Raw genomic sequence first — 27284 nt, 5'->3', positions numbered from 1 at the left:
CTTGGAATTTTGACCCACTAATCTTTGCAGAATTGTTGTCATTCAGCCACATTAAAGGTACATACCAAGGTATTGGAAGTACCTTTTTAAGGTCACATGCCGCAGCGTGAAGTGGACTTCCTGGTGTGTTTTGGATCATTGTCCTGCTGCAGAACCCAAGTTGGTTTCAGCTTGAGGTCACCAACAGATGGTCGGAAAAAAAGTCACCACATTCGTCAAAATGTGCCTAGTAAGAGAAATTGTTCAATCAACAGACGTTGTTCAATTATATGTGGTCATTGTCAGTCTCTTTTTGGTGAATATTATTATAAATATTTATTTTTGCTATGCCTTTACTATATATATTTGATCACCTAAACTGAAACCCTGTTGACATTTACATTATGTAGCACTCAAACACTTAAAATATGCTCCAAAAATTCCATCCATTTTCCATTCTATTTGTCCTCATTAGGATCACAGGTAAGCTGGAGCCTATCCCAGCTGAATGCAGCAAAATCACTATATCGAGAGGTACCCTACCCCCCTACTTGAAGCGGCCTAGCCTCACACAGACTACCTCCGATGGTCCCCAGGTAAACTGAGTCTAACACCTTTCCGCAACCTAATAAAGCTCTGTTAAATACATTTCACTTCCCCTTACGTGTTTGTTAATCTCCAATTCCACAAATTGAAGGACAGAATAGAATCTCAGTTTCCGGAGCCTCGTGGCAATGTGTCTTCTGACTTTTCTAGTTTTCTTCTCATCCATTTCATTTTTCCGTGATAACATTCATCTTTCACTGACATAGTTTTACATACGCCAAACAACCTAAATGCACATAAACCACAAATGAAAAGGATAAATGAACATTTAAGGATACTTGACGTTGAACGTAACTGTTCTCAAGACAGGACGTGGTAGCAAGATCAACCACCGTTTTTGCCATGGGTTATTTCTTGAGCGGTGGTTGACCTTGCTGCCACTTTTGTGTCTCTGGGACACAAACAAAGCTACATGAATGTAAACATAACTTTGAATGTTCGTTTATCCATTTCATTCATCATGTATATCTATTTATGTGCATTTTGAATTGTTTTCTGTATGTCAAATTATTGTATTATAATAATAATAATGAAAATTTTGGGGCTTTCCGGAACAGATTACTTGGATTTTCAATATTTGTTATGAGGAAATATTGATTCAACGTCCGTTTCAGTTACAGCCGGACATCCTGGAACAAATTAATGATGCTACACAAGGTTCCACACTGCCTGAACTGTGAGAACGGTTGCCATGGTAACATAATGGTTTCTTGTTGTGTTGCAAGGCAAACTGACCCGGCAGTTTTTTCCCATAGGTTGTTGTTGCCTTTGAATAACTGCCTGAGCTTTTATGTATGATTAAAAAAAAACACACGCTTTGAATCGGGTTTTTTTCTTTTAATCAAATGTCTAAACTTCAATCACCTGTTTTTATTTATTTTATTGTGATTGATGAAGAAGGCATACTGTCCTTAATGCAGTGCTTCTCAAATAGTGGGGCAGGTCCCCCCCTGGGGGGTACTTACAGGTATGGGCTCTCCATTTTGTTGCATTTTCCTGGTTTAATTTGTAAGTTGAGTCTGTATAGTACAGATAAATGTATAAATAGTAACAGTTTCGTATTTAAAATCGGGGAGCATTTCTCTCCCTTGGGGGGGTGCATGACAGAAAATAATTGAGAGCACTGCTCTAATGACTGTGTGCATATGGCACCAAATGGGAATTCTGTCAATGGGCCTGGCAGAAGGTGCACAGGAATGGACGGCCAAAACATAAGCCATTAGGGAAAGCTCTGGATCTCAACCAAAAAATAGAAGGAAGGGAGGGGGGGGGGGAGTAGGGCACAGCCTAAAAATACCAAAAAGAGAGCCTTCCAAACAGGAGAAAAAGCTCTAGAGCTCACTATACACTTGGTTTGTATACAGGACAGAAACCTACAAGGCTGCCATGAGCGTCTCTTCGGTCTACTGCCGGGTGTTCAAACTTTTCCACGTACTTTTCCACATACTTAAATATGAAAGGATCAAATATGAGCCTCTCAGATCATGGCACTCGCCAGTTTGTCAGCATGTTGCAGAAACATTTATTATACACCAGAATTTTCAACAACATGTGAAATTCCTTTAACGTGTGATATTATTCCTGCTAATCAAACAATAAAATTACCAAAACATGTGGCAGCAAAACAGCCTCAGACTCAGGCCTCAGATCACACTACCACCACCATATTTTACTGTTGACATGACGTTATTTTTTGATCTTTTTATGCCAGATGTAATGGGATGCACAACTTCCAGAAAGTTCCAGAAAGGTGGACATTCTCCTTCAGGATTTTTTGGTAGACAGAAGAATTCATGGTTCCATTTATCATAGAAAGTCTTCCAGGTCCTGAAGCAGCAAAACAGCCCCAGACCATCACACTACCACCACCATATTTTACTGTTTACATGACGTTATTTTTCGATCCTTTTATGCCAGATGTAATGGGATGCACAACTTCCAGAAAGTTCCAGAAAGGTGGACATTCTCCTTCAGGATTTTTTGGTGTGGAACAGAGGCATTGCGGTACTCACCTCAACCTCCAGCGATGGGGTGCATGCTTGAGCTGGAAAGGTGCTTGCCCCTGCCGTCCTTCAATAGAGAGGAAAAGTACACATTAGTATTAACTCAATATATTGTGCAGAACAGTCAGTAAGAGTCACAAGTCACAAATGCACACAAACATAATGACAAAAAAAAAGTTTGTTTGTCAAAGTTGGTTTAATTACACGGTTGCAATTCAAATGAATCATAACGGTTTATTAACTCAATGAGCTATTACATGTTTGAATCCTGGGAAGCAACGATAATTCCTCAGAAAAGAACAGGCCAGTGAGATCAGTGGAGATATTGTGCTCTACTGGTTCAGCTCATAATTAAATTACTCAGAGAAAAACAAAGGAAATTAGTGTACTTACTTTATTAAAATTCTAATGAACTATAAGGCTGAAATGAGTATGTGATTACCCAATTATGTAGATCTGCACCATGTTATTTTTGTTGTACTTGTGTGGACACCAGACAATATACTATCAGCTGCTAAATAACACTGTTCCTGGAAGCACGTTGCGAGAAAGCTGAAGCAGGAATTGAATGACAAAATGTTCATCATCACTGATTTGTGATAGCAAGCGAGTGCGAGATTGGCTTATTGGAATATTCATGAACTCGATTCAAGAAACAACAATGTTCACCTGACACAGACAGACAGATATCAACAAAGGATACTTTCATTTGTTTTGGGGGTTTGGTGACCCCCAAAAATGGGAATACTATTGTGGAATTAATCCCTGTGAGAAAAAAATCCCTAATTGTAGAAAAAAAGAGGTCAACTTAACCCGAGGTTGTTTAACAGTTGTGCTTTCTTAAGATGTTTTGCTAAATTCCTTAAGTGTGAACAGTACCGCTTATATAAGCCTGCAGTGGTAACTTGTGGTAATGTTGGGTCATTTGTTAAACTGTTCCTGAATAAACAAGTGGAGGCCCCTTTTGTAAAAAATGTATGTGTTAGTGAAAGTTATGCTTGAAATGTATCTTTTTACAAAGAGCTGGTATTCTCCGTTTATTTTAGTTGGGAGCTGATATTTTCCCAGAACATATCTATGTTCTACTGCTGATTACTAAAGACCAGAAAAAGGCATAAACAAAATGATTTTATGATTAAATGTTGTTTTTAAGCATTACGGAAGGTATGTTTTTAATTTCCTGAAATCCAAGTTTTGAACATAATAAAAACACTCGCTTTTCAATGTGGGAACTGTTCAATGCAGGTATGATAAATTTGGTAAATAACGGAAAAAATCCTGAATTCACTCCAAAACTTGTCTAGAGAAATCATTAAAACCCCAAAAAGAGCTACGACAACTTAACAACTTCAGCTTCTCACCATGATGGTACCACATGCTACAGTATTATTTCAGTTATTTGACTTATTCGCTATGTTGTTTCAGCCTTCCCTCGCATAGCTTGTGATCATACCGAGCGTATTGAATCTCCATATTCATGAACAGCAATGTGGGTGTGAGACTTTGTAGATGATTTATATATGAACATCTTCATTTTACAGTACAACAGAAGCAACGCTGGTGCAAATAAAAGGCAAAAATGGCTGAAATAACTAGAAAAATCTATTTTTTGTGTCTCCAACACAGCAATGCAGGGCCAGTGACACTGCAGCTGATCAGTACTGGTGTCCTGAAAAAAAACTAATTCCAAGGCGAGAATCTCATCTGTGATCACAGCTTGGCTCTTCCTGGTGAGATCTGAAGACTCTGCAGCTTCATCGCCATGCCCATGTTTCCAGTGATCTTCAGTTTTCCTTTGAAAAATGCCTAAGGAGAAATAAATGCAAAGCAGCTGTGATCCATTATCTTCATCTGCAAATGACTTGAAAAACATAAAATATATTATAAAATCTTTTAACATAATGTCTCCAAGTGGACCAAACAATCATGCCAAAGAGTGGTGATGGAAGTGCTCCAAACGTAGTCCATTAGGAGAAGACATTTAGCGTTAAAACAAAATCATGCGAGTGGAGCTTTTGTTAGTGAACCAAGCACACCACACCTATTTACATTAATTGCAGAGGCGGTTTGCGAGCTGCCTCCAACACTGATAAGAAAACAAAGCCACAGCTTTCAAAAGCTGGGATTGCTTTGAAGGGATGTATTAAATATATACATATATACATTACATAATATTGGTCGTATGACACATTATATATATCAGTGTATCTTCCAGGGAGCCCCCAGTTTGTGCTCACTTCCTGATTTCTTATTTTTTGCATGTTTGTCACACTCAGATCAAGTATTAGTCGATGACAACACAACTGAACACAAAATGCCGTTCTTAAATTTAACTTTTTATAATTAAGGGAGGAAAAAAAATCCAAACCTACATAGCCCTGTGTGGAAAAAGAGATTGCCCCCCCAACCCTAATAACTGGTTGGGCCACCCACAAGCCGTTTGTGATAACTTGCAATGAGTCTCTTATAGGGCTGTGGAGGAATTTTGGCCCACTCATCTTTGCAGAATTGTTGTCATTCAGCCACATTGGAGGCTTTTCCAGCATGAAGTACCTTTTTAAGGTCATGCCACAGCATCTCAATAGGATTCAGGTCAAGACTTTGACTAGGCCACTCCAAAGTCTTCATTTGTTTTTATTTTTCAGCCATTCAGAGGTGGACTTGCTGGTGTGTTTTGGATCATTGTCCTGCTGAAGAACCCAAGTTGGTTTCAGCTTGAGGTCACCAACAGATGGCCGGACATTCTCCTTCGGGAGAATTCATGCCTCCATTTATTACAGCAAGTCTTCCAGGTCCTGAAGCAGCAAAACAGGCTCAGACCATCACACTACCACCACCATATTTTACTGTTGACATGACATTATTTTTTTATCCTTTTATGCCAGATGTAATGGGATGCACAACTTCCAGAAAGTTCAACTTTTGTCTCGTCAAACCTTTTCCCAAATGTCTTGGGGATCTTCAAGATGTTCTTTTTGTTCAGTAGTGGTTTTGGTCTTGGAACTCTGTCATGCAGGCCGTTTTTGCCCAGTGTCTTTGTTATGGTGGAGTCATGAACACTGACCTTAACTGAGGCAAGTGAGACCTACATTTTTTTAAATGTTTATGTGGGGTCTTTTGTGACCTCTTGGATGAGGCGTTGCTGCACTCTTGGGTTAATTTTGGTTGGCCGGACACTCCTGGGAAGGTTCACCACTGTTACATTTTCCAAGCTTCCCAAAGAACAGATAAGGGGGAACAGAGGCCGAGGGAACTAAACCCTGTTGAGCTGAGCAACTTGTCATGAGAATGTTTTTTGTCTGTAAATAAATCCAAAATTGGTGAATCTGAAGTTGACAGATGTGTGGAGATTTTTTTTTGGCAATGAAAATGTTCCACGCTTACTTGAAAAGATAAGAAGACGTAAAATATTGAAGAGCCTCTCTTTATGTTGAGCTCTGTGAATACTATAAAAACCCAAGGCTTTGTATAGTTTGAAGGTCAGGACCTCAATTGAAAGTATGATTTTCTTCCCCCAGTGTTGCCGTTACATGCATTTTCTATTATTAGTGTATGTTACATGTGTAGGTATACATGAATAAAAGTGAGTCTTGTCTATTGTTTTTCTCCCACTCTCCATAGCATCTTTTGTGCTGCTTGTACAAAACATAATTTCTTCCCTGATGTTATCTTATGTTATATCTTATGTTCTGTATAAAACAGGCTAAAAAAAAGCACATGTAGTTGTGGAAATATGCTGCCTTACTGTATTATTTGTTCTGGATAACTGCCAGGTCTTTTGTTCCGATGATGAAACGCAAAAGTCACCACTATCATATATTTTCAATGCCGTTCTTTCTCAGATTTCAGTTTATGTACAAAAGTATTCAGACCTCTAGGACTAGAGCCGACTGGTAAGACTGACAAAAAAATATTGTGGTCACTCGGCATCGGTAATGTTATGAGACATGACGTTAGATTACATTACCTTTTACACTGCATGGAGACTTCATACTATCAAGTGGGAAAAAAGGGTTCCCCTCTCATTCCATGTGGAAGTGGTAAGTTTTTAGCTCTTTGTTTGCCCTCCCATTCCATTTGAAACACATTAATTATAGAATAAGTACATTGGAGAGGCTAACTAGTTAGCCCAATAGCTTTCTATGTTAACCCCCTGCAGTTATCCCATAAAACTAGGGATCAGCCACGGACAATTTCTGTGAAAAAGCACATCATCGGCAAAACATGTGGTGGCACATACCGTTTGTGGGTTCAATTTTCCGGTCATCAGATCCAGAAGATCCTTATCATTCATGGAGAGGGTACAGTCGGCCTTTGTGCCTACAAGCAATATCGCTCAGTTAGAGATGTTTGGTTAATTGGAGACTGTAAACGTTTGGACTTGCGGGCCAAATTTGGGTTAAAAAGGGTCCGTCTATATATAGATGGTCATGAAACAGAACGACACTCAAAAATACAACAGCAAGTTAACACATCACAAATCAACTACTACATCTAAGTGGATGATACAACAACTAAGAGCTAAACACCACACATAACATAAAACTGTTATTTCCAAATGCCTGCAAGGCATGCTGGGAATTGGATATCAAGTGTATGCTAACTCCTCCTTGTTTACTTCTCTGACGACCTCCTCAAAATATTCTACAATCAAGCAAAAATGCGACAAACACAACAAAATGTTGGCAGAAACACTCCAATAAGATACCCAGCATGCCTTGCAGCAATATGTTTTTTGTTTTTTTTGCGTGGGTCCTGTGAATGGAATGTATTTATACCCAAATGGTGCAGCAGGTAGGTTAAATGCCCTGTGTGCCGGATTACTTTGCTTGGCTTGCCCACCCCTGCTACATCAGTTCAAATGTGAGTGTAAATGTTTGTTTGTGTGTGCCTTGTGATCGATACACAACCCATCAGAGGAATCAAATGTTTATGAAGGTCTGTGAACTCGAATATGAGAGCCATTGACTATGGATGAGCATATTCTATTGTTTAATTGTTAACAATTGCATCTGTTGTGTGCAATTCATTGTTGATTAATCATGCTCATAAAAATCTAATTCTATATGATACATATTCTATGCTTCTTTTTTTTTTTTTTTAAAAAGTAGATCCTTTTCACCGTTACGTTCCATGCCTACCAATGAAGGGCGAAACATGAGTAAAAATGTCTACTTGGAACATGTGGCTCGTTCCTACCCCTTCAGAACCTCCCACTGGCTTGATGTTGACGTTCCCTCCAATTTCACATCAACATTTGCAATAAAAGTGATGCTGTCCTTCTCTCTTTTATCACAATTCTCAAATAATATCAACCTGGAACCCCTTATTCAAACCAAGCAAGCATTAAAACTAGGGATGTCTGTTAACCAATATCTGCATTAAAAAATCCATTCATTCATTTTCTACCGCTTTTCCTCACAAGGGTCGCGGGGGTGCTGGAGCCCATCCCAGTTGTCTTCGGACGAAAGGCGGGGTACACTCTGGACTGGTGGCCAGCCAATCACAGGGCACATATAGACAAACAACCATTCACACTCACATTCATACCTATGGACAATTTGGAGTCGCCAATTAACCTAGCATGTTTTTGGAATGTGGGAGGAAACCAGAATACCTGGAGAAAACCCACGCATGCACAAGGAGAACATGCAAACTCTACACAGAGATGGCCAAGGGTGGAATTGAATCGTGGTCTCCTAGCTGTGAGGTTTGCGCGCTAACCATTCAACCGCCGTGCAGCCCCCATCCCTAATGTCCTCAAGGTAAATTTATTTGGACAAATATAATAATATAATTGCATTTTTCGGCAGTGCATTGCCGTTGTTTCTGATGTAATCAAGATATCGGCTCTTATTAAACTCTTAAGTTATATTTGATATCATCATTATATTTGTCCAAAGAAATGTACCTTCAAGAAATTGGTGTAATCATTTTTTCCATGACTGTACATAATAACAGATGGAGTTGCAGTGTATCCAGTCACAGGACATAATTATGGTGCATTCAAGGACCGCAAAAGGGAAAAATTTCAACGGTTGAAAAACGTGTGGGTGTATGCTGTACAGTTAACGTAAATTTGTGTGGCTATGCATACTGAATCGTGAATGTGAGGGGACGGACTGTACTGTACAGCTTGATGTACCTTGTTGCCGGGATCTGACTAATTTTGTCCTCATGTAAATGTTGACAATAAACCCTCTTTGAACCCTCTTAACTCTCGTTAGTTGTGAAGAAACGGAAATGGAAAAATCTCCTCTATCTTTTCTTTACTTTACTTTTGAGGCAAAAAATGAAAATGAGTTTAAATACCTGGTTCATTGGTGACGGAGCCATTTCCGTTTTTCACATCCACAACCCAAGTCGCCTCCTTTCCACCGGGGCTGTCTTTCACTTGAAAAGCAAATACTCCTCCAATCTTCTTAACAAGCTGCGCTCCTTCCTGCAGGAGGAAAAAAAAAGTATTTTCAAGCTGTACAAAACAAACCATCAAAATAATGGTGATGATCACAACAATAAAATCAATGCCAAATGCCACAACTAACGTGACAATACCGCATCTTAGTGGACACGGCAGCTTCGTGACATAGACTCTGAAGCGCTAATCAAACATTGGTCACCTGCTGCTAGACACGTCATGTACAACAAACACTGTGGTTTTTGCTCAAATGGAGCACATCAACTACCGAAACTACATAACAGCTTTTTTTAGATGCTTTGTCTGTAATAGTGTTCCCTCCTTTACCGCGGGGGTTAGGTTCCCAAAACAGTCCGCAATAAGTGAAATCCATTTTTTCATTATATATGTTTTAATGCAGTAAAACCCCTCACCATACACTTTATACACTTTTCTTAGACAGACATTAACATTTTCTCAGATTTCTCTCTTTTTAATGATCAAACTATGTGGTTGACGCGTATTTCACTCTATTGACCCTGCCTCCACTGTAGAGTTTTTGTGTCCTTGTTAAAACATATCGCTGATGTCGTGCTATTTTCCTCCTAAGATTTATTTATTCAATAACGGTGCCTTACAACCACGATTTCGACCGCCCTTCAGCATGTCCAGAAGTCCAACCTCTAGTACGATGGTTGGATGGTTCCACTGTATTTTGAGCACAGAACGTTTCATCGACATTGTGGGTTTGGTCAGGGAGAAAACTTGCAAACATACAGTGTTCAGAGTCACACAGTTATCTTCTTCTATTGTTTATTGGTGGTTGGCAAGCAGCTCACAAAGATGAATACAATAGGACTGACAATTATTATTTATTAATAAAATTATTATTATTTATTATTACAATGATTATTGTTTAATATTTAAAAAAATATTCAAATTATTTAAATTATTTGTACAAATTACTGTTTACGCTGTAGATTGTTGTTCATATTTGATGTCATCTATTTATTCTCCACATTATTATTATTATTTATTATTACACGGGAGCCAGGCAACGACATTTCGTTGGCAATTTCACTGCTGTTATTGTGCAATGACAAAGGAAGTCTAGCTATTTATCTATCTATCTAATCTATCTAATTGTCTACAACCAATCATGAAGAAGAACTTCTCACTTTGCCAATCAGGACGTCAGGAAGTTTGGACACCCCGATATGAACTTTAATATAAATTATGATCCCAAAAAAATGTAGGTTTATTATTTTGGTGTGAGTCACAATATATGGGAACTATGGTGCTTGACAAAGGTCTGCACTCTGCTTGTCTTGTTTTATTAATGGCATTCTGAATGCACAAATATATACCACAACAACACTCTTATACCATTCATTCAGTATCAATCTTTGCTTCTTCAACATTCAAAATAATGGATGAAAGCACTGGCATTTGGAGGTGCTCACGCCATGATGGCTGATAAATTATAATGAACTTCCTAGATTGAATCTTTCACAATGTTAGATAAGGGCTAAGGCTGAGTATTTCTGAATAATCCAAGGATAAGACAAGAATCATGTGCAGAGCGAGGAAAAAAGATATCACAATTCCATACATGAAATAAGAAGCATGTGTTTTTATGAATGCATTTATTCATTGAATGCATCCTGCAATGGGAATATGTTATAAGTAGAAAAATCAAAGCATAATAAAAAAAAAAACAAAAAGCACTATACCTTCTGTAGGTGTTTCTCAAGCTCCTTGAAGACGGGGTACGATTTAAAGCCCTCTAAACTGTGGCTGGCACTTGTGGATACTGCTCTGACATGGGCCCTGAGAGAGGCAAAAACAGCAGCTGTCATACAGTATCCTAAACCATTTTAGTGACCAAGTGATATTGTAATCGTATGTTAACACGCAGACCTCACAGCTAGGAGACCAGGGTTCAATTCCACCCTCGGCCATCTCTGTGTGGAGTTTGCATGTTCTCCCCGTGCATGCGTGGGTTTTCTCCGGGTACTCCGGTTTCCTCCCACATTCCAAAAACATGCTAGGTTAATTGGCGACTCCAAATTGTCCATAGGTATGAATGTGAGTGTGAATGGTTGTTTGTCTATTTGTGCCCTATGATTGGCTGGCCACAGCTGGGATAGGCTCCAGCACCCTCCGTGACCCTCGTGAGGATAAGCGGTTAAAGAGAGAAAGAGAGAGAAAGAGAGAAAGAGAGAGAGAGAGGTAGAAAGAGAGAAAGAGAGAAAGAGAAAGAGAGAAAAAGAAAGAAAGAGAGAAAAAGTGAGAGAGAGAGAGAAAGAGAAAAAGAGAAAGAGAGAAAGAGAGAGAGAGAGAAAAAGAGAGAGAAAAAGAGAAAGAGAGAGAAAAAGAGAGAAAGAGAGAAAGAGAGAAAGAGCGAGAGAGCGAGAGAGCGAGAGAGCGAGAGAGCGAGAAAGAGAAAGAGAGAGAAGGAGAGAAAGAGAGAGAGAAAGAGAGAGAGAAAGAGAGAGAGAAAGAGAGAGAGAAAGAGAGAGCGAACGAGAGAAGGAAAGAGAGAGAAAGAAAGAGAGGAGAGAGAAGGAAAGAGAGAGAAAGAAAGAGAGAGAGAGAGAAAGCGAGAGAGAGAAAGCGAGAGAGAGAAAGCGAGAGAGAGAAAGCGAGAGAGAGAAAGAGAGAGACAAAGAGAGAGACAAAGAGAGAGAGAAAGAGAGAGAGAAAGAGAGAGAGAAAGAGAGAGAAAAAGAGAGAGAAAGAGAGAAAGAGAGAGACTGGTCCAATACAAATGCTGCATCAAAATTCTGCCATTACCAAGACAATGATGCTCAAATAGCATGCTTCCGAAGTGTAAGTTGTGCTTTGAGAACCAATACCGTTGCCACTTCTCGCCTTCTGCTGATTTGAGCTCCATGAGTTCATGAAATTGTCTAGTAAGTATATCAAATTGTTGTGTCCTGTGTCCATATTGACATACGATCACGCTGTTAAGGACAGATTGGATACCTCAGATCCTGTGTGAATCCCATCCCGTAAAGAGTGACAACCACAGCTCCTCCTAAGCCAATGTTGTGCTGCAAGGCCACTTTAGCCCCAGGAACTTGCCTCCTGCCGGCCTGACCTCTGAGCTGCCAGCAGAGCTCAGCACACTGAGCCAAACCTGAGGCACAACATTGTGAATATTAGGATGAATGCACATTCACATTCAAACATGTTCTGTTTTTGCCATTTAGGGCCATCAATTATAATAACATTCATAACATGTTAACAAGAATGCTGAATCACTGTGTCTAATATATGCTGAGTCTTATTATAAGCTCTCCTGATCAACCTTTGAAGGCCAAATGAAAAATTGTAAGAATTTACATTTTGCACTGTTGGATTTTATATGTTATGGATCTATATCAGTGTAAGCTATGAATGACACTTTTATGCTGTAGGGGAAAACATCCCTGCATTAAGAGAAAGAAACAAAAATTAGTGTTTTTTCTTCATTTGACAGCAAACTAAATTAAACAAAAACTGACATCCAACTCTACAACTCTTAGACTCCACAGGGAAGGCACCGACATACATGTAAAGCTCCTGTCACATGGGACACATTCCTCCTAGTGGACATTGTATGTACTGCTTAACAAATATGATATGGTCTTTTTGATTATCTGTCGATTTTTTTAAAAATGTGATTACCAGTAGCCCCTAAAGGATGTCCTTTGGAGATGAGGCCGCCACTGGGGTTGATCACAAACTTGCCACCATAGGTGTTGTCTCCTCTGTCAATCAGTTCTGCTCCTTTACCTGTTGAGAGACAACAATCGCATGACCAATCAATTAAGAGAGCCTGAATGTCATTTGCAGCTGTAATTATATACATGAATTTGCTGATTTACACCAATTATGCTGGTACCTAGTAATATGATTTTTTTTGTGTTCAATATTTATGCCATATTCCTCCCACATTCCAAAAACATGCTAGGTTAATTGGCGACTCCAAATTACCCATAGGTATCAATGTGAGTGTGAATGGTTGTTTGTCTATATGTGCCAGTCCAGGGTGTACCCCGCCTCTCGCCCGAAGATAGCTGGGATAGGCTCCAGCATCCCCCCGCGACCCTCGTGAGGAAAAGCGGTAGAAAATGAATGAATTAATTAATTAATTTATGCCATAAAACCGTATTGGATGGTTGTATTATCTTTTACAATGTAGCGAGCGACACCGTCTGTGAGCGTGCACCATTTTGATTACTTTTACTTTGTCGACCAAACACCTCAATAAGCGTTGACTGTCAGGATAGAGGCTTCGCCGCCCAAGACACCTCCACCAGTAGTTTGTTTTTTCTGTTCTTGTCGGGTCGTCTGCATTCATGCGCTAACCTTGTTGATTCAGTTTAAAACCGAAATACTCCCACACAGCTGACAGCCCATCTGCTGTGGCATTTGTCTCAAAAACCATTGCTTCTGTGCCGTCATCAATGTTACCGTATACCTTGACGAGGCTAACTGCTAACACTCTATCCACTCACAAGTAGCCCCGACTCCACAAAGAGGCTCCGAGACGAGCAGATGAAACACACGCTTACATGAACATGTCAAAGTATCGAGGGCATCACAATTATTCTTTAAAATCCTTTTCTGACTGCCTGATGTTGAGCGTACACTACCAGAGCAACCAAAAATGCTTGTGACATTGCTAATAATAATGACGTCCGATATTTGCTTAAAAATTACATATTGGTTCATATCGGTTTTCTGACGATAATGATATCAGCGCAAGAGTGATGACGACTTGCTCGTCATAGCTTGATGGCTAATTACATTCGCAATGACCCCCTCTGGAGAATTACTGACCTGGCAATGAGCACATTATTAAAACCAGCGGTCACTTGCATTTACACAAACAAGCCCTCATTATATTAAATAAATAGTACCTTCGGCGCACAGTCCCAGAGCCTCATAGGTAATAAGCTCGTTGGCTGAAAAGCAGTCGTGCAGCTCCACCACATCGACATCAGCGGGCTTCAGACCTGCAGCTTCAAAACACTTTTTGGCAGCGACCCGTGACATGTCGTAACCCACCTGAAAAGCAGACAGGAAGTGGTGTGTTGACAGCTAATACATTTATGATCATGCCAACCTTAGCCAAAACCATACAAAATCTAATCTAGCATCCCTTAGCTTTACAAGTTACTTTACGTAAAGGTTGTTAACGCATTGGGAGGTACAGTAAATGGCAATAAAAGTCAATGTGCCTCGTACAAGTGTTCAAATCCTAACCTCTTCCTGCTCAGATACTGCAGTTTTTAGCAAAATATTGTGTAACTGGTTACTCGGTTAATTAGTTTCAGATCCAACCGTGATAAGTGAATTTCTGTAAAGTAGAACTCATTGATTCATTTCCTACCGCTTATCCTCATGAGGGTTTCGGGGGATGCTGGGGCCTATCCCAGTTGTCTTCGGGCGAGAGGCGGGGTACACCCTGGACTGGTGGCCAGCCAATCACAGGGCACATATAGACAAACAACCATTCACTCATATTCACTCATGTGAGTGAATCATTGATTCACTCACATTCATACCTATGGACAATTTGGAGTCGCCAATTAACCTAGCATGTTTTTGGAATGTGGGAGGAAACCGGAGTACCCGGATGCACGGGGAGAACATGCAAACTCCACACAGAGATGGCCGAGGGTGGGATTGAACTAGGGTCTCCTAGCTGTGAGGTCTGCGCACTAACCACTCGACCGCCGTGCAGCCTGAAGAAGAACTCCTTATTAGATAAAGTACATCCTGTTAGCGTAATTGGTGACTCCAAATTGTCCATAGGTATGAACGTGAGTGTGAATGGTTGTTTGTCTATATGTGCCCTGTGATTGGCTGGCGACCAGTTCAGGGTGTACCCCGCCTCTCTCCTCAAAAGCATACCCCCGCGACTAGAGAATGAATGAATGAATGAATGGACTCCTAATTTATAAATTAGAGTAGAGTAGAGCACAGAAAATCTGTTTACTACCTTATGTGTTGTAACATTATTAGAGCCCCTTAGATATGAAATAACACCCCTATAGTAATCTTTACACTCATACTAACCAATATGGTAGATATAATCAGAGAAAATAATCAATTGTTGTGACAAATGTGTTCCGGGCAGGACAGGAAGTGACGTTGGGGGTTCAGAGTTGAGTTTTAGCTGGATTATGGCCACAGCAGTAGCCTGTGTTATTGGTATGATGTCATTATTATTATTGTGCCTGTCTTAAACTTTTGATCAGATGATCAACAGCATATTTCAGTTCAATGGCTGTTTGCATTTTTTTTGACTCACAAATCAAACAGGAGTCCACAAATGAAAGGTGTTGCACAAAAACGTTCCTCACCATCTTAATGCAGCTGTTTTCATCAAATGTAGTGGCCAGGTCAGTCACCATCTCTTGGGCCAGGATCTCTACTGCTTGCTTCTCCAGACGGTGCTCCCTGACAAAGTCCTCGCTGGCCAGAACTGCAGCACCGGCACCATCCGAAGTGGGGCTGATGGGAGAATAATAAAAGATTTATTCTATCATGGTTTTATTTAGTTTCAGCTACGCTTTTCTGGGCAAATGGAAGTGAGAGCCTCACCAGCACTGCAGCAACGTCAAGAACTCAAACACCTTCCTTGACTTCATCACCTGCTCCAACGTGTACTCATCCTGGAATTGAGAATAACTACACACACAAATACAAATTCCTAGCTTAACACCGAAGCAGAAACTCTCTGAAATACGTTGTGTGTCGGTTGATTGCAACTTACGGGTTGTTGGTGGAATGTTTGTGGTTTTTCCAGGCGATTTTGGCAAAGTGCTCCGGCTTTGTGCCTGGAAATGACTCTGATGAGCAATCAACAATTGATTTTAAATGAATTCCCTCTATAATTAAGCTATTACCATATTTCTCCATGTGCTCCCTGCCGGCGTTGCCAAACATCTGCGCAGCGGGCGGAGCTGCCGCCATGCCGTAACGGTTTATCATCACCTCCATGTGCTTGTCCATTGGACTGGTCCTATCCATGTACTACAGGAGAAATATGTGAGTGGTTTCTCGCTATATACAGTTGCAGACAAGTTTGCATAGACTCATTACATGCATGAAGGTCATAATGAATGATAGATTTCTGATTTCTAAAACCAAGAACTAGGTGCACCAATTACACATTACACATACATCTCCTTCTTAGATCTTCACTTAATTCCTTGGACTCTGCCATTGCTCTTGAGCATCAGTCCGTCCATTGAGTGCTGTCAAACTAATTATAATATGTAAGCTGAAGTGGACTATCAGCATAAAAGTTTGACTCTCAGTGCCCTCCTACAAAGAACTCTAAATTCATCACACGGCAACTTAACACCCATTATTTTTACCCGTTTTTAGCCATTTTTTTTATTTCATTTTGCTGGGACAAAATGCATTACGGAAAGATATTTAAATAGTTGTTTATAGTTAATAGTTGTTGAGTTGCTGTGTGATGAGTTTAGTGATCTTTGCAAGATGACAGCGTGAGCCAAACTACCGAGTAATGGCCTCCTGCAATTTCCAATGGGTTCTCAAGCTTGATGAGTTTTTTCGTAGCTCATTATTTGCTCCTTTCAAAGAGCTACCTTGTCCTCGTGTATTTTTGTGTGCACCACAATATGCCATTTTGTGATGTGGACAAGTGTGGCTTATAGTGCGGTTCAGCTTATATATGTATAAATCTGCTTTTCTCTCTAAATGTAGTGAGTGCGGCTTTCTTTTCATAATGCATTTTTTCAGAGCAAAGTATTTGTCCTTCTATCCATAATTGATTATTTTTTTTAAATTAGTACTTGTAGCTTCACAAACAGTGCTTGGCCTTGTCAAATTAAAGGACCTTCAACACTACCGACTGACATATTGTGGTGAATATATGTATGTATCGAGCCAGCATGAATCATCTTGACTAAATAATATCCAAAATCATTGATTTACAAGCAAAATGCTTGCGGAATAAAATACATTTTTCTTGGTTTTGGTCACTAATAAGGAAAAAGTACGTCAGAAGTGCAGATTGGCTATAGTTTTCAAGATACTAGTATTGGGTCAAAGTAGGAAATGTATGCAAAATAAAGCAAAAACTGTAGTAGTGACAATTTACAGTATGTCTACAAGCTATCTGAAAGCCTATCTGCACACTCAAATACATTAATTTTAATATGTCTACAGTTTTGATTTTTTTTTTGTTTTTATTTGCAGAAATCTCTCTCTTGGAAGTGGACAAAATGCATGCATGTTGAGAAATTTCATGAAAGGTAGCAGAAATAGGCTTCTGCATCAGAGTTTCTTGGAAATGACAAGGCAGATGATTATAAGCAGCTGGTGGTATTTTGTTATGACAAAATGTTGGCCCTTTTTTTTAACAACTGAAATGTATCATTGTAAAGACTCACAACTTTTTTTCCACCTTGGTGGAGGACCATTGTTGTTTTATATTGTGTTGTGCAAAAGTATGTGTGTTTTTTTTAGTTTTCACCTTGGAGGACAAAGAGCCTCTCTCCATCTTCTCAAATCCAAGAGCAAGTACACAATCTGAAAGACCTGTAAAGGCAGACAATTGATGATGATTTCTCTAAGATTTTTTCCATCTGGTAGGACTGGAAATGAGCAGAGTTCCTCTTCTTCAACACACCTCCTTGAATCAGCTGTCGGGCCATGAAGAGCGCCGTGGAGCCCGTGGAGCAGTTGTTATTGACGTTAGTGATGGGGATGCCGGTCAAGCCCAGGCTGTGGTAAATGGCCCTCTGCCCACATGTGGAGTCCCCTGAGATGGTAACATAGAGGAGATGCAGCATACTCATAATTGACTGGAAATATTAAAAACATTGCATTTGACTAAAATATTATGAATATTACCGTAGACATATCCCACACAGGCTTGTTCTATTGCAGAATACGGGATTCCTGCATCTGCAAGAGCCTTTTGACCTACAACAGAATGCAGAATAATTATCCAATCGGACGTGGACTTGCAACTATGTGGCAATGTCAGAGCAATGTCCAAATTCTGAATTCTGTTAAGTCACGCACCAGCTTCCTTGGCCATGTCAGGGTAGTCATAGTCACCACGGGCCCCAGGCTTGTCAAACTGTAGCAACAATACACATCAACACCACATGTTATATTGTTTTGTAGTATTGTTTTGAATTAGAAATGTGACAGATTGAAATACATGTATGTCATTCAAATTGTGTAGATTTTCTTCTGATGTACATACACTCACAAGTCATGTAGCACTTTGTATGCATAGAGAATACATTTACAGGAGAAATATTAAATTGCAAACGCAGAACACAACTTCAGAGGACATAAAGTCGGCTGCCAAATGACCCTTAACACAGCTCAGGTATTTGTGTTGGACATGAACTATGGACTGGTAGTCGACGTACGTCCAGCAACAGTTGTCAACACAACGCACGAATTTATGTTTGATCAAATTAATTCATTACATTATTTTAGAGAGCTTCCAACACAATTTTGAGGACTTAAATCACTTTGAGACGACTTCTTGGATGTCTTCATAACTGACGCGCACAGCTAATACTGCTACTGACATATGTTCAAAGATAGAAACATGCAGACATATTTTAGGTGGCTTAAATTACCTTTGTCATACCAACTCCGATGACAAAAACCCTGTTTTTATTCCGAGGAGCCATGGTGAGTCGCTGTCAGGAGGTGGACAACAACAATGTGACTAGCATTTGCTATTGAACGTCAGGTCACGAACCACTTCCGGTTACGACTTTGGGAAAGATCGTCTATTAAACGACCGGAGATGACGCGTCACTCAGTGTTTGTTATTACTCATGTTTCCATTCTTTAAATAATTTTATTATTATTCGATTTAATTAGTTATAAGTGTAATTCTAGTCACAAAATAACGCTTATTTAATTTTAATTGTCAGCTTTGGTCAGTGTCATTCAAAAGTACTACAGTAAATAATCAACAGAGTGAGTGCTCTGCTATTTTAAGTCCTCAACAAAGCAGTTTCGGTTCAAAGTATAGCATTATCTTGTAAAAAAGCTCTATTATGCAGATACATGTAACAAAGTTTCAAGTAGTTATCTGTATACACATTACCTATGTAGGAAGTACATCATTGAATAAAATACTACATATTGCTTACAGTCAAAGGTGGAATAGCCATATCTTGTGTGACAACCACATGTGCAATAAAAATCCCCAAAACAGTATTTGTTCCTCCTCAACTTTATTTTATATATTTTTTTAAAAAGCTGTGAACATACTGAATAAAGCCATTGTTGTTCATATTTCATGTTGATGCCTGTCACACCTATTGTTAAGCCAAGGTGTGAGACTCCAGCTTCCATCCACCCCGAAACATCACCGATGACACTCGGCCATAGTGGTCATTTGCCCGATCATGTGACATCAGCACTTGATGAACTGGTGTGTGACCTCATATATCCCCACTGATTCGCTGACTTTCTCATCATAGTCTGTCCAATCCTGAAATGTGGACCACAAATGTAAATATCTATGAACATTTACAAAAGTTGCCAAAATGATTTTCCAAAAATGTTGAATGACTTACTTTTTCTAGTAGCGTTATTTCAGGAAACTGCGTTCCAGACTCTGCTCCATGTGCAGCAAAGCCAGCCTGATGTGGGTGCAAAATGAAAAATATATATTTTATTGGAAATGTTGTGAATATCCACCCTCGGTCATCTCTGTATGGAGTTTGCATGTTCTCCCAGTGCATGCGTGGGTTTTCTCCGGGTACTCCGGTTTCCTCCCACATTCCAAAAACATGCTAGGTTAATTGGCGACTCCAAATTGTCTATAGGTATGAATGTGAGTGTGAATGGTTGTTTGTCTATATGTGCCCTGTGATTGGCTGGCGACCAGTCCAGGGTGTACCCCGCCTCTCGCCCAAAGACAGCTAAGATAGGCTCCAGCACCCCTCACGACCCTCGTGAGTAAAAGCAGTAGAAAATGAATGAATGAATGTTGTGAATATGTAATATATAGGTTTTTGTCTGTTTTACTACATTTTTGGCCAATATGGCATATTTTGTTGAAATACTGCAATACTAATCTGAAAGGTTCACAGATTCCCCGGTAAAGAAGGCACTTTTTATCCATTGCTTTTTATTTATTGATTGAGTAACTAGGTACACCAATTGAAATAGTTCTTGTCTCGGTAATATTGTAGTGGAGTCGCCCCCTGTTGGCATTGATTTAGAATGCAATTCCAAAAGGCCCTTCTCAAGTTCAAGTTCCAAATCTGTGTGTGAGTGCTTATATACGTGCATAGAGAGTTGTCGTGCCGTTAGAAATGCAAATTAAGTTAATAAAAACAAAAATATTTGGTTCTTACTTGTGGCTGGAAGTCAACAGGCTCCATACCTCGACATTCAAACTGTACCATTGTCTTGAACCGCTCACTGTCCTCAGCCTAGATCAATGTGAACATTAGATTTAGTTAATGCACTGAATCTGACATGCTTTTGAAAATCAGCAACTATAAAAGAATTTCAATGTGCGCTTACATTGTAAGGTGTAATCGTGTCTCCCAGAATATCTGTATGAGGACAGCTTTATTTTTATTATAAGTGTGCACATAGAAGAAATTGACATAAAACAAGGAGCTCTTACCGATTGAGTTTTCCCTGGAGCAAAGTTTACACTTCTGCACCATGCTGGCACTTCCTCTTCCTCCTTTCAATGGTGTACTTTCCTAAACATTAATTACAAATACAAATAGTTTTAACATAACATCACTGAGCAAGCTATTTATTGTCATTCTTACCGCTTGGGTTATATATTGCCATTTATCGGGAATCTCTCCACAGTTTCCACACTTGAGCTAAATGCAAAGCAAATAAAAGGCTAAAATGTAGATTATTATGTTGAAAACAAAATGCCGTTATACATACGTGTATGTGTTTTGATCTCGCAAGCAAGCATGCTAGCTTGACAGACATGCTACCTTTAGAAACCAGCGAAAGTCGTCACCCACTGGTCTCACATTGGTTAGGTTCTCCAGCGTAGCTTTGAACTGGAGCCCGAATTTCTGTCGCGAGAACGACAAAGAAAATACAGTTAACTGTAAATGTAGACATTATTCGTTCAGCTGTTTCAATGTTTACAATGAGGCATGCAGAAGCTCTACGTACCACCATCTTGGCTTCCCTGTCGCTTTCAGGGACGCTCGGTAAATTGCAGACTTCACAAAATAAGAACTTGTGACAATCGTTCTTACATGAAAGGATATTAAATAATTGTTTTGTTATATTTTATTCACATATACTATTCACATATTTTTTTCAATTGTGTAAAAAAATATTGAAACCAACATTAAATGATCTGATTCTCGCCAATGCGCATGCGTGATTATACTCACGTAATGAACGGTCTGGCTGGTCAACACATTAAATACGTTGGTGTATTTACCTAAGATTACTCGTAATGCTTCAGTAAAAATCATATACTTGTGCCACCCCGTGTATAGATTGTCTTTAAAAGGGCATACGTCACTGTAGATTGTACAAATAGCCAATCAAAATAATCACAAAAGACACTTGGCCACATCATTTTATTGGCTACTTAACAATGCCATCCAGTCATTCATTCACAATGAACATATTCAAGTTTTACCGTACAAATAATTCAGTCGCATTATACAAAATAAATACACAACACGTAATAGAAAAACCTTTCAAAGCTATTTTATTGTACCCGGAAGTCCTCCCGGAAACTGGCGTGGATACTTGCTGTGCACGTTAACCTGAGGCAACTTCATGGAGGCATTGTGGTGGATCTTGGTGGCTTACGGCCACAGATATTGCTGTGGCAGCAACGTTTGCAGAGCAAAAGACCTTTACAAACCTGAGTATACGTCAACCCTACTCAACGTTAGTTCCCAATTAAAGCTAAGCTTGATATTTTTAACCTGGGATACAACTATATAGAGCAATGTGTGGAATGCATCCAATTTTACAGCATTTGACCAATTTTAACAGCCATACCAAATTATTACACTGGTTCATTTGCATAAGTGGAGAGATGTAGGTCAGGTGCATGTTATATAGTGTTTCTGCTGCTGCAAACAACGTTACGTTACAAATGCTGTAGTGTTAAACAATACACAACACAAGGGAACACTGAAAAACTAAAAAAAAAAAATCCCAAGATTGTCAAACTAACAAAAAGTGCAACTTGGATTTCTTCAAACTTGTCTTCTAGATCGCAACTGATCCAAATAAACATTTTACCACTCCAAAAATATTGGAGGTTCAAGTTTTATCAGAGTATTATATTAATGTCATATGGTAATATATTAGAAAAAAAACAAACATTCCCCCTCTTTTATTTGTCGTCAGCATGAACTGAAGGGGATACATTGAAACAAAAGATAAGCTTCCAAGGAAAACGCATGGTTGTCCATTAAACCCCAAGGTCATCACGTCCTCTTTAACCCTCCTGACATAAATGCCAACCCCAAAATTCAACAATTACAATGAATGTAACTAATATCAAGGAGTAGTCATAGTAATAAAAAGGCATTTGGATTCTTTATGCAAATCTTTCTTTTCCCTCACTCATCTTAAATACAGTGATGCCAAAACAAGGCATTATTTACAGCGCTGGCAACCCAAACCCCCCCCACCCCTCTCCGCCCTGGGAAGAGAGGTGCGGCGAGGTCAATGCGGCCGGCTGCTGGATTCGGATGTCCGTCGCTGCCGCGGGGTGCTGTGACCGTTGGTGCAGCCGTTGTGACGCTTACTCAGGCCGCCGTTGAGAATGTCTTGGATGTGCTGGACGATCAAGTTGATGGCCACTGGAGGAAGAGTGAATGAGGTAACGGGTAAAAGATACAGAGGGAGGCGGATCCACAATATGCGACTTTACCAAGATTATCTGCTCCTCGTGGAATAATCACATCAGCGTACTTCTTCGTCTAGTGGAGGGAAACAAAACACGGAGGGGGTCAAAAATCTGAACAGTACAAGCGGCCACGTCAGGTCACATACTGGTAAGCAGAACTCCTCAAAGGCCGGTTTTACAAAAGTGATGTACTGTGCCAGCACTTGTTCCAGCTCTCGCCCACGCTCTCCGATGTCTCTCAGAACTGAGCAGAAAAAGAACACGCGGCAAGGACAAATAAGTCACACAGTAGGGTGTGGTTAAACCCAACAGTGATTCATTCAGTACATGAATAGTATTGTTTGCCAACCTGGAAATGACATGAAAGCGGACTGGAGGACATTATAGATAATTAGACATCTTTTTAAAATCATTACTCTGGATTTTTCAAGCACGTGTTTAGGAGTTTTAGAACATTTGGTATGACTGTATTGACATTTTAGTCCAAAAATGTCAAATCAAAAGACCCGTAATCAGGAAAAAGCCGAAAGAAACAAAAACGTCCTTATCTTCAGTGTTTAGCATCATATCCAACTAAAAAACACCCCCATATATGACTAAATTCTAATCTTGTGACATCTACTTTACGTCAAACCTACCACCGATTGTTGAACTGCTGTGTCACTCAATACAACACACTTGTTATCTGACAAACAAACTCTTCACACAGCAACTTAACACCTATCACACCCATGAAATATACAAACATGTACCAAAACGCTATTTCTCTAATGATGCATTGCATCGGACCAAGTTATTCAGTAGTGCCTGTTGGGGCACTGCAATGACATTGGCCTCCTCTGGTGGACAGAGGCAGGACCGTAACGCCATCCATCCATTTTCTATACTGCATTTCCTCCAACGAACTGCTCTGCTCAGATGCAATGCGTTTTGAGAAAACTTTAAAATACTTGTTTGTATATTTGTTATTACAGATGTTAAGTTACTGTGTGATGAGTTTAGTGTTCTATGTAAGATGACACTGGGGCAGACTGTTAGATTGAGTGATAACGATCTGCAATTGCCAATGGGTTGGCAAGCCCTTTGGGTGTTTTTTTTCGGGGCTCGTCATTGGCTCCTGTCAAACTAAAAAAGGATTGTGGTTGAGCACGCTTTTAAAGTATAGTAGATAATGAAAGTTACATTCCAACGATTGGAGCCAGTGGGTAACATTCGTGAGTAATTGACACCTATGAAATATCTATTTTTTGCCACAAGGCTCACAGCCCCTCCCGAAAAATTTACGTTCTACCCAGATTTCAGCTAAACACTTTCAATAAAAGTGACTTTGTATTATTACATTAGATTTACATTAGAAACCACCACCCCCCCATGTACATGATGTCGGTTTCACACACCTCTACGAGAGAGTCTGGTGTCTGGATCCGTGTCAACAAACAACTTCATTTTAAACAGGTCCCGGATCTCCTGCGAGTAGAACATCAGGATGCCCTCAAACAGGACCACGTCAGCCGGATACACTGTAATAAACTCGTCCTTCCTGAAACACACAGACACATTTCCGGGCCTCTGTGTCTTTGTTCAGGTAAATCAATTAAAATCACACCATACAAGTTGCACGTGGCATAACTGAGGCGCCCACAATTGCGGTAAACAAGCACATATGGGAAACAGCCAAGGTGTGCTCACCTGGAATGAGTGACGAAGTCATAAACTGGAATCTGGACCGTCTTCCCCTGCAGAATGTGTCTGAGTGTCTGCATGATCAGTTCATTGTCAAAGGCATCTGCAAGGCAAGCAAGGAAAGGAAACATGCTCAGCTTTTCTTAACCCAGGCACACGGACACGTGGAGGGTGGGGGATCCCGCAGCACGTTTGGTAACCCAGCAACTCGTTACACCAGCTGTTTGGTTCAGTCTCAGAGCAGGTGCCGCTGGCATAAGGCATGCTGACTGTATGATAAGGGAGTTAAAGACGTTGCAAAAATGGAGTCTGCACTTCTGCAATGTATAGGGAAAAAAAAGATAAGGACTTTCTCCCAGGCATATACAGTGAGAAAATATGGGATTGTGCCCTCTAATGTGCGTTTCTTCATGTTCATCTCTGTTTTCCCTCATCAGGTCTAGTTCATGTATTTCTTATTTTGCTAATAAATCATGGTCAGTTATGCAAATTAAAAAATATATTACTGTCCCTGCCCAAACAGCTTGTGGAAACACTGTCAAATGTAGGTATTTTTATCTAAATAACATATATGAGCCAATTTCTGTGAACATATGCTTAAGAAAGAACAGTGAAATACGTGTTTACCTGGATGGTCAAAGTTGTACTGGCCCTTAAGTGCCTTGGCTTTCTGGTCGGGGGTCAGCACCTTGTAAAAGCTGTCCTGGCTGAGGATGGCCACCTGCCTCTGGTGGTGGTCGATCTTGTTCTGGCCCAGCAGCTCCATGATCTTCTCACACACCGACGACTGCAAACACAAGTCAATGTTATATTTTTTTGGGTGCGTATTTGTAATTTCACATCCATAAGGCACTTTTGCTTGATTTAAAAAGAAATGTATTAGTCTGATGCGAGTACATGAAGTTTCCGTTCCTGCCGTTGTTGAAAACTGCCCGGTCGGAGACCTTGCGTGTCCTCGTTGACCTGGCACAACTGAATAAGTCATCGGGTGAATGCTGACAGGACATTCTGCGGGCTGCACGAGGCTGTGCTGCTTTTGTTTTCATCGAATGGAGCCAGAAAAATGTCAGATGCTCCCTGACAACCAAAAGATTAACTCAGATGCAGATTTTTTTTTTTAATTAATGCAAGGTAATATTTGTTTGAAAAGATTAGCACTGCCCACATTAGCTGCCTTCAGTATGATACATTGCAGTTCTACAAACGCCAAAAAACATTATTACGTTTTAAATAGTTATTTGGATCAGCTGAGAACTTGATTGCCTGACACTTAGTGGATATTAGTCAATCATCTGCAATAAGGATCATTGATTTAAATCAAAACAAGGCAGTGCCTTGCTGCAATATCAAGCCGCCCACTTTCATACAAGCAGGCTAAAATTACATCATGCAATCAAAGCAGCAGCGATGATGTCACACTGGGAAGCAGCCACAAAATTCTCATTGCCGTTTTATTTTCAAGAGGCAAGTTTGGTGTCAAGTCATGCATGAAAGGGAAAAAGTTCACCTCATATTACAACATACAGCACAATAAACGAGGTTGTATTGTGCCCCTGGGAGTGTCTGTATTTAACCAGTTTCATGGTTAAGAAAACACCAGATGCCAAACTGCCTCATTGACATACACTTATGTAATCATACTGGTTTTCCCTGTGTTTCAGAAGACCACGTTGGTATCTCCAGCATACCAGGAAGTAAAATAAATGTGCTTCATCTGAAACTAATTAAATTTGATTGGCTATAGAACTTGGGACTTTTCTCACAAAAAATGGCGCTGGTTCGTCCATGTACATGATGCAAAAATATTAATGTGGGATTTTAAGGGGTTACTTGTGAGTTTGATTATTTGTTTGACGTATTTACGGTATATTGGTCTATATATAGAACAAAGGGACGTGAACGCGCACCGGCAATCTTGGCTGGCCCATAATGTGGGTCACGCCTTCCTATACGATAGCCAACATACTACTTTCGTGGATAGTTAAAAGACAAAATGGAGACAAGCATTTATATTTTCGTATGAAATTATACCTCGTTTTTAAAGATAAATTATAATGCTCGTCAAGTGGATGGGGGGATACATGGGACTGTTTACAAACAAGGCTGTGCTAGCTAAAACCTGCAAGCTAGCACTAGCTATTGTCTAGAATAGCCAGCTATGCTAGCGAGTGATGGAATGTGGCCTGGAAGCCAGCATTAGCTAAAATAATGGCTATCCACCAAAAACGGTTGTCAGGTTGAACTCATGGTGAATATCCCAAGTAAATGTTATTGCGAAAGAACAGAAGTGAAAATCACTACATGCCGTTCAATCGCACCGGGGGCGAAGCGGTTAAACAAATGAAAGAGCTGTCAATCAAGCGGCAAGAAAGCCACGCGGTCAACCGGCAGCCGCCTGCAGTGGACCGACGATTAACCTCAAAAACCCCGCATGACAATGCTTTAAACCCGTCGACTCATTAAGCGGGGATGCCAACCTTTCCGCTGGCGGTGCCTCCGGAGACACCGATGAGAAAAGGTTGTCGTATTACGTTGGTGTTCTCGCCCCGGTCCCGTATGTGTGTTTCAGTGTCGCCGGCCATAGTTGCAATGTGCTTCTGAGCCCGCTGTGCTGCAAGATCACTGCGACGAAGCTCCTCCCACTTTTACGAACAATGCTAACATATAAAATAAATTTACCAAAATATGTATATATCGTCGATTATTTTGAATCGCCTGTAATTATTATAAA

The 27284-nt window shown here is 40.1% G+C and overlaps 4 protein-coding genes across 6 annotated transcripts in view; all 4 read right to left on the bottom strand.

Moving 5' to 3' along the window:
- Positions 1-2699, bottom strand: part of LOC131125231 (protein shisa-like-2A) — a 41768-nt gene extending 39069 nt beyond the window's left edge. For all 3 annotated transcript variants that reach the window (XM_058066569.1, XM_058066573.1, XM_058066570.1), the window contains exons 1-2: positions 2598-2699; positions 83-226 (exon numbers count right to left, since the gene is read on the bottom strand). The gene's annotated coding sequence lies outside the window, so the exon portion shown is untranslated. The remainder of the gene's footprint in view (positions 1-82; positions 227-2597) is intronic.
- A 109-nt stretch (positions 2700-2808) lies between these two features.
- Positions 2809-18762, bottom strand: scp2a (sterol carrier protein 2a). The gene is made up of 16 exons (XM_058066567.1): positions 18621-18762; positions 18046-18103; positions 17872-17943; positions 17648-17779; positions 17492-17556; positions 15891-16017; positions 15758-15821; positions 15586-15672; positions 15345-15495; positions 13896-14043; positions 12658-12765; positions 11974-12127; positions 10719-10815; positions 8901-9030; positions 6829-6908; positions 2809-4394 (listed from the first exon to the last, which is right to left on the bottom strand). The coding sequence occupies exons 1-16, from the start codon at positions 18672-18674 to the stop codon at positions 4299-4301; spliced, it is 1623 nt and encodes a 540-aa protein (XP_057922550.1). The 5' UTR covers positions 18675-18762; the 3' UTR covers positions 2809-4298.
- A 459-nt stretch (positions 18763-19221) lies between these two features.
- On the bottom strand, positions 19222-21222 carry czib (CXXC motif containing zinc binding protein). The gene is made up of 8 exons (XM_058067586.1): positions 21160-21222; positions 20973-21056; positions 20793-20849; positions 20639-20720; positions 20533-20564; positions 20361-20438; positions 19575-19640; positions 19222-19489 (listed from the first exon to the last, which is right to left on the bottom strand). Exons 1-8 carry the CDS (start codon positions 21163-21165, stop codon positions 19412-19414), a joined length of 483 nt encoding a protein of 160 aa, XP_057923569.1. The 5' UTR covers positions 21166-21222; the 3' UTR covers positions 19222-19411.
- A 349-nt stretch (positions 21223-21571) lies between these two features.
- uck2b (uridine-cytidine kinase 2b) lies at positions 21572-27197 on the bottom strand. The gene is made up of 7 exons (XM_058066779.1): positions 27031-27197; positions 25181-25340; positions 24560-24656; positions 24268-24410; positions 23017-23114; positions 22895-22943; positions 21572-22823 (listed from the first exon to the last, which is right to left on the bottom strand). Exons 1-7 carry the CDS (start codon positions 27133-27135, stop codon positions 22687-22689), a joined length of 789 nt encoding a protein of 262 aa, XP_057922762.1. The 5' UTR covers positions 27136-27197; the 3' UTR covers positions 21572-22686.
- Between the last annotated feature and the right edge of the window lie 87 nt (positions 27198-27284).

This window comes from Doryrhamphus excisus, chromosome 3, assembly GCF_030265055.1.
Source record: "Doryrhamphus excisus isolate RoL2022-K1 chromosome 3, RoL_Dexc_1.0, whole genome shotgun sequence".
Classification (NCBI taxonomy): Eukaryota; Metazoa; Chordata; class Actinopteri; order Syngnathiformes; family Syngnathidae; genus Doryrhamphus; species Doryrhamphus excisus.
The sequence above is the reverse complement of the archived record's forward strand: the minus strand, read 5'-3'. Positions and strand labels throughout refer to the sequence as shown.